The following is a 6,343-nucleotide window of genomic DNA, read 5'->3' as shown; positions in this document are numbered from 1 at the left end:
CTCTCCCTCTTTCAGGGGAGGGGAGAGCAGGGGAGGGGCGGGGGGGGGCGGGAGGGGCGAGTGACCAAGACCGGAGGACGGAGCATGAAGTGATGTTCCACGGGAGGCAGGGCCCGAAGCGAGGCTCGAGACAAAGAGAGGGAAATGCACGCTTTCTGGATGGTTCGGCGTGTGCATGCGAATGTGTCCTTGGCCGAGGGGCAATGGTGGGACCATCGGCGCCGACGCAACACGCCGCCCGTGTTTCCCCGGCCCGGGAGCGAGGCCCAGGCATGATGGCGTAACTATTAAACTGGACCCCGCGCTGGGGAGGGGGCGGGGGGGGCGCGGTTGCCGATGTAATACGGCGAATTAAAGCCCCTCACCCCCCCTCCCCCGGGGGGCTACAGGATGTCCCACACTCGTGTGTGCGCCAGGGCGCTTGGGGGGGGGGGGGGGGGGCGCGACTCTCTCGGGCGCCGGGGGCTTTCGCGAGCCTCGCCGTTTCCGCGGCGCCAGCCGGCGGGGACGTTCTCTTTGACATGTGCTTGGTGTGCATGCCTGCAGCTGTTCCAGCCGGGGGCAAGAGGCCCGCCCCGTTGGCTCTTCAAGGGTGCACCTAGAGTCTAGCTGCCGGTCTCGGGGCTGTGTTCCTTTGCCCGCCCTCAGGGGAGACTTGATATGAGGGGACTTTGCCCGGGCGCGAGGCTGCAAGTCGACCAGGTCCTTAACCCCGATTCGCGGTGGATGACAGTTCCCCGCCGGCTGACCCTCCCGGGGAGTGTGTGTCTGTGTGTGTGTGTGTGTGTGTGTGCGTGTGCGTGTGCGTGTGCGTGTGCGTGTGCGTGTGCGTGTGAGCGGCCAGGCGGGGCAGGACGGGGACGGGGGCAGAGGGGCCCACCCTTTTTGCGGGCTGGCTCGGCGATCACGCCGGGGTCCATATTTGTCGGCCTGGGCCGAAGGACATGTCTCCCGGCCCCACCCGTTTGCATGCCAGGCCGCCTGCCTGCCTGCCTGCCTGCCTGCCCCCGCCTTCCGTGCCGCCCACCCGGATCAGGGCTTTCTGGAAGTCCCGTCGGGCTCCGGCCCCGGTGTGTGTGTGTGTGCGTGCGTGCGCGCGACTGGACTCACTGAGAGAGTAGCCCATACACATCCCTGGACGGAGAAACGAGCCGCAAGGCAGCAGGGGGGCACAACAGGCTGCCTGTCTGGGGAAGGTCAGTGTCCACCCAGCTGCCGGTCTCTCGTTGGCATCCCGAGCCGGAGAGGCGTGTGTCTCCATCATTGGGCCCCCGGCCGCTGGGCCCTTTCCGGGCGCCCTCGACCGGCGATAACGAGCGCCGAGGGGGCCGTCCGGGGACATATGTAGAGAGTCCTGTCACCCATCCGGGGGAGGGGGGAGGGGCAGCCGCCCCTGGGAACATTCAAGTGGCGGCAGGCCACTGGCCGGAGGGCGCCGGCGACCGTGAGATGCCATCGCCCATCGACCTCCCCCTCCCCACCTCCTCCTCCCTTCTCCCCCCCCCGGCTCCCTCCTTTCCCCCTGCCAGATCCCCCTTCCCCCTTCTCTCCCACTCTTCGGCCCCGGTCGCACTGGCGGAAGCGAACAGCCTCCTCCATCCCTCCCCCCCCCTCCCCCCTCACCCGCCCTCTCGCTTTTTTTTTGCCCTCCATCTAAGCGAGTCCAATCATGGCTACTGCGAAGCCCGCCCCCGCCCCGTCCAAGGGTGTCGCTCCCTCCCGCTCCTCCATCCTCAAGGGGCCTACCTCCTCCAAGCTGGTGCGTTCTCGGCAGCCGCGTCCCCACGCCCCCGCCCCCCGCCCCCGCCCCCGCCCCCGCCCCCCCCCCCCCAGAGCCCGACTGACATCACCTTGCCGCCATCTCACACGCACACAGTCCCCTGCCGAGGAGGATCGCCTTCTGCGCCTTGACGTCGAGCGGCAGGTTATGGTCCTGCTGAAGTCCGTCGACGGTGCCCTCGAGGCAGTCGAGGACTTTGAGCCCGAGGAGCCGGCCCCGGAGTCGGTTGATCTCCAGGCGGTCACCGTGGCCGTGAAGCGCCTGCGTGAGTTGCTCTGCTCGCGGTCCTCCCACACGGAGCTCACCTCCTCCACCAAGGCCGGCTCCGGCAAGGCCGGCAAGAAGTCTGATGCGCCCACCACGGCGGCCGGGTCTTCGGCGACCAGCGGGTCCTCCGTCAGTGCCGGCTCGAACCCCCTCAAGTTTCTCCTCAAGTTCTACACTGGCCTGACCCAGGTCTACAAGACCTGGAAGTCGGCCGACGCGCTCGGGAGCTCCAGCCTGACCAAGTCGTGCTGGGCTGTCGGCCTCGGCGTGCGTCGTTTCACCTGCCCCCCCCGCCCTCCTCTCCGTTCCTCTCCGCCCTCGCTCCCACCCTCTGGGTGCCGCCTTTGCCCTCGTCCATGGCCGCTCGTTCCCTCCCCCCCCCCCTCCCTCCCTCCCTCCCCCCCCTCACTAACCCGTCCTTGCTCATGGCATCAGGTGGACTTTGCCGATATCCTGTCCTTCGTGTCCATGATCTCCGGCGAGCCGGAGGCGCGTCTGGTGCTGCACTATCGCCTGGAGGGCACCGTCGGTGATGCCACCGGCAAGGCCCTGGCCGAGTGGGGTCACGAGTACATTCGGTGCGTGCCAAAGCCCCAAGACCACTCACGCCTCTCTCCCCTACCTTCTGCCACCCTGACCTTCTCCCTGCTCCCTTCGCCCGTTCCTTTGCCCTCCACCACCGCCACCGCCACCGCTACCGCCACCACCGCTCCAGCTTCCTGATGAACGAGATCATCGACGAGTACACCCATCGCTTCGACCAGCTCCACGGTGAGGCCACGGAGGACGATGGCTTCGACCAGATGGACGTCGAGGGCAACCTCAAGGTCGAGGCCGAGGACCTGCTGAAGTTGGCACGCGACATTGTTCCCTACTGCATGTCGCACAATGCCGAGGTGGACGCCTGTGACCTGCTGATGGAGCTCGAGTCGCTGGAGCTGCTCGAGCCCTTCGTGGACCGGATCAACTGCGACCGGGTCTGCAACTACCTGATCAGGTGCGTTCGCATGCACTTGCCAGTCTGGTTCGGGTGCTCTGATGCCCATACAGACGCCCTGTCCCGTGTGTGGGTGCCTGGTTGCGGGCTTCCACTCGGCTGCCCCCCCCCCCCCCTTCCCCTCCCCCTCCCTCCCTGCCAGTGTTCTCCTACCACTTCCCTCAGCTTGGCTGACTCGCCAGCAATTGGCTCCATCTCGACTTCTCTCCTCGCCCTCCTCACCCTCCCCGCCCTCCTCACCCTCCCCGCCCTCCCCACCCTCCCCGGCCTCCCCGCCCTCCCCGCCCTCCCCCTCCCCCCCGTCCTCCTCGCCGTCCGTTTGGAATAGCTGCGTCGACTACCTCCCCGACCCCGAGGACAGCATGGTCCTTCGCTCGGTCTACACCATCTTCATGTCGCAGGGGCGCCTGTGCGATGCGCTGGTGGTGGCGGTGCGCCTGCAGGACCCGCTGCTCGTGCGCAAGACCTTCCTCGATGCGTCCGCCGACCAGTCCACTCGCCGGCAGATGGCCCTCATGCTGGGCAGCATGCAGGTGGACGTCCTGTCGGAGCTGCCGTGCGGCACGGCCGGCGTGGAGGCCGGCCTGGCTGCCATGGTCGATGAGGCCGAGCTGCAGGAGCTCACCGACAGCCTGAACAACAGCCACCAGACCAAGCACTTCCTGAAGTTGGCCCAGGAGCTCGAGGTCCTGGAGGCCAAGAGCCCGGAGGACATTTTCAAGGTCCACCTGGAGACGCAGCAGCGGGCCTCCTCCACGGCCAATGTCCCGACCGTGGTGAATGCCTTTGTGTCGGCCTTCGTCAATGCCGGCTTCCAGAGCGACCGGTATCTGGTCGGCCAGGACCTGAGCGACCTGTCGCTGGGGGTCACCCCGCGCGGGGCCCGCACCCTGCCCTACAACAACCTGCACCTGGGCAACCAGCCGGCCGCGCGGACCATTGTCGCCGCGGCGCTCGGCATGCTGTCCATGTGGGACATCGATGCCGGTGTGGCCCTGCTGGATCCGCTGCTGACCGGTGACATGTCCGAGGGCGCGGTCTTTGGCCTGGGGCTGGTTAGCTCCAATGTCCGCCACCAGATGGACATCCTTTTCCTGATGCTGAGTGGCTATCTGGAGAGCGATGACCCGCAGGTGGTCCGGTCGGCGGTCCTGGCCCTGGGCATGGCGTATTCCGGCTCCGGGCGGCCGGATGTGGCCGACCTCCTGTGCAACATCCTGGCCGACCCGTCGCAGCCCTTCGATTTGTGCTGCTTCGCCGGCCTGGCTCTGGGTCTCGTGCAGGCCGGCACGGCCGATGGCGAGTCCATCGCTGCCTTCCTGGATGCGCTGATCTGCCGCGACCAGCAGGCTTCCGCGTGCACCGGCCCGACGGCCGCGGCCCCCGGCGGTGCTGCCCTCTCCTCGGACCCGTGCTCGCACTTCCTGGTGCTGGGTCTGGCGTTGCTGCTGCTTGGCCAGCAGGAGAAGGCCCGTAGCATCATCGAGGTGGCCAAGGCCCTCAGCGATAAGGAGCTCATGCGCATGATCCAGGCCCTGGTGCCGGGATGCGCGTACGCCGGCACGGGCAATGTCTTGCAAATCCAGCAGCTTCTGCACATGCTGACCGAGCCTCTGACCCCGGCTCCCAAGGAGGGGGCCGCTGCTGCGGCCACCGCCGAGGCCGAGGAGGCCGAGGAGGCCGAGGAGGCGGCCATGGCCGCGGCCACCGAGGCTGCCGCCGGTGCCGAGTCCACCACTCCGGCCAAGAGCACCGCTGCCGGTGCCCAGGTGACCGATGTGCCGGACTCCGATGAGGAGGATGCCGGCTCGGAGGAGCCGGCCTCCATCACGGCCCGCTTGCAGCAGGCCGTCTCCAACAGCCGGAATGTCCAGCCCCGGGAGCGCAAGCTGTTTGGCGAGCTGCTGGATGAGGAGCTGGAGCTCAATGACGAGGCGCCTGCCGGCGACTCGACACGCAAGTTCCTGCTGGACTTCCAGTCGCTGACCCGGGGGATCGACCCGGCGGCCGCCGCGGCCGATGCCCAGGGCAGCGATGGCGATGGCGATGATGATGCCGAGGCCCCGTCGCACCCGCACCAGGCCTTCGCCACTTTGGCCATCGGTCTGATTGCCATGGGCGAGCGCATCGGCGTGGAGATGTCCCTGCGCATGTTCGGGCACATCATGCAGTACGGGTCGCCGGATGCGCGTCGTGCCGTGCCGCTGGCCATTTCGCTCATCCACGCGTCGGACCCGCGGGACATCGCCGTCATCGAGTCGCTGTCGCGCTACTCGCACGATGATGACCTGTCCGTCGGGTATGCGGCCACCTTCTCCCTGGGGATGATCGGCGCCGGGACCAACAATGCCCGTATTGCGCAGATCCTCCGCCAGCTGGTGGGGTACTACCAGAGCCCGAGCACCGGGGTCCAGTGCGTACGCATTGCCCAGGGTCTCCTGCACATGGGCAAGGGCCTGATCACCATCTGCCCGGTGATGATGCGTCATGGTGGTGGCAGCGGCGGTGGGTCGATCCTCTCCCCGGCGGCGGTCGGTGGTCTGATGACCGCGCTGCTGGCCGTCAACCAGCCCGATAACAGTGCGTGTTTTTTTCTTCTTTTTTCTGCGGAAGAGCCGGCGGCGAAGGGGAGAACCTCCTTCCCTCGTTGCTCCTCTTTTTTTTTTGGTCGTGCCCTCCTTCGCTTGTCCCTCTCCCGCCCACACCCACACATGCCCTGGTTTATGCAATCCCGGATCTGGGTGTCCTTCTTCCCGTCTCCTGACCCTCCTCTTCTCCCTGTCGCTTCCCTCCTGCCCCTGGGTGTGTGTGTCTGTCTGTGTGCGCACTTGTCCCCCTCGCCAGCTATTTTCGGCAAGTACCCCCACCTGCTGATGATGCTGTCGCTGGCCATGCGCCCGCGCATGCTCATCACCCTCGATGCGGAGTCGCTTTCACCGCTGGAGGTCCCGGTGCGCGTCGGCCAGGCCGTGGACACCGTGGCTCAGGCCGGCCGGCCGAAGGCCATCGCCGGCTTCCAGACTCACAAGACCCCGGTCCTGGTGGCGTCCGGCGAGCGGGCCGAGCTGGCCTCCGAGGAGTACATCCCGGTGTCCTCCCTGCTGGAGGGCATCATCCTTCTGAAGAAGAACCCCTCGTACGTCCCGCCGGAGCACAGCGCCCTCTGAGCAGGCGGCAGTTGTGCATGCGTGCATGCGTGCGTGCGCGTGAAAGTCAGAGACGAGCCTTCTTCACCCCCACCCAGCCCCTCTCCCTCTTTCCCGCCCTTCGGTCGGCATGGCCCGCCCCCCCCCCCCCCC

At 67.5% G+C, this 6,343-nt stretch overlaps 1 protein-coding gene across 1 annotated transcript; it reads left to right on the top strand.

The window, feature by feature from the left end:
* The first annotated feature begins 1,606 nt into the window (after nucleotides 1–1,606).
* Nucleotides 1,607–6,337, top strand: H696_01546 (hypothetical protein). Its single transcript, XM_009495445.1, has 6 exons — nucleotides 1,607–1,759; nucleotides 1,877–2,314; nucleotides 2,483–2,625; nucleotides 2,763–3,044; nucleotides 3,373–5,624; nucleotides 5,889–6,337. The coding sequence occupies exons 1-6, from the start codon at nucleotides 1,670–1,672 to the stop codon at nucleotides 6,209–6,211; spliced, it is 3,528 nt and encodes a 1,175-aa protein (XP_009493720.1). The 5' UTR covers nucleotides 1,607–1,669; the 3' UTR covers nucleotides 6,212–6,337.
* The last annotated feature ends 6 nt before the right edge of the window (nucleotides 6,338–6,343 follow it).

This window comes from Fonticula alba, assembly GCF_000388065.1.
Source record: "Fonticula alba strain ATCC 38817 unplaced genomic scaffold supercont2.2, whole genome shotgun sequence".
Lineage (NCBI taxonomy): Eukaryota > Rotosphaerida > Fonticulaceae > Fonticula > Fonticula alba.
Note: the sequence above shows the minus strand (reverse complement) of the source record. Positions and strands in the feature narration are given on the sequence as shown.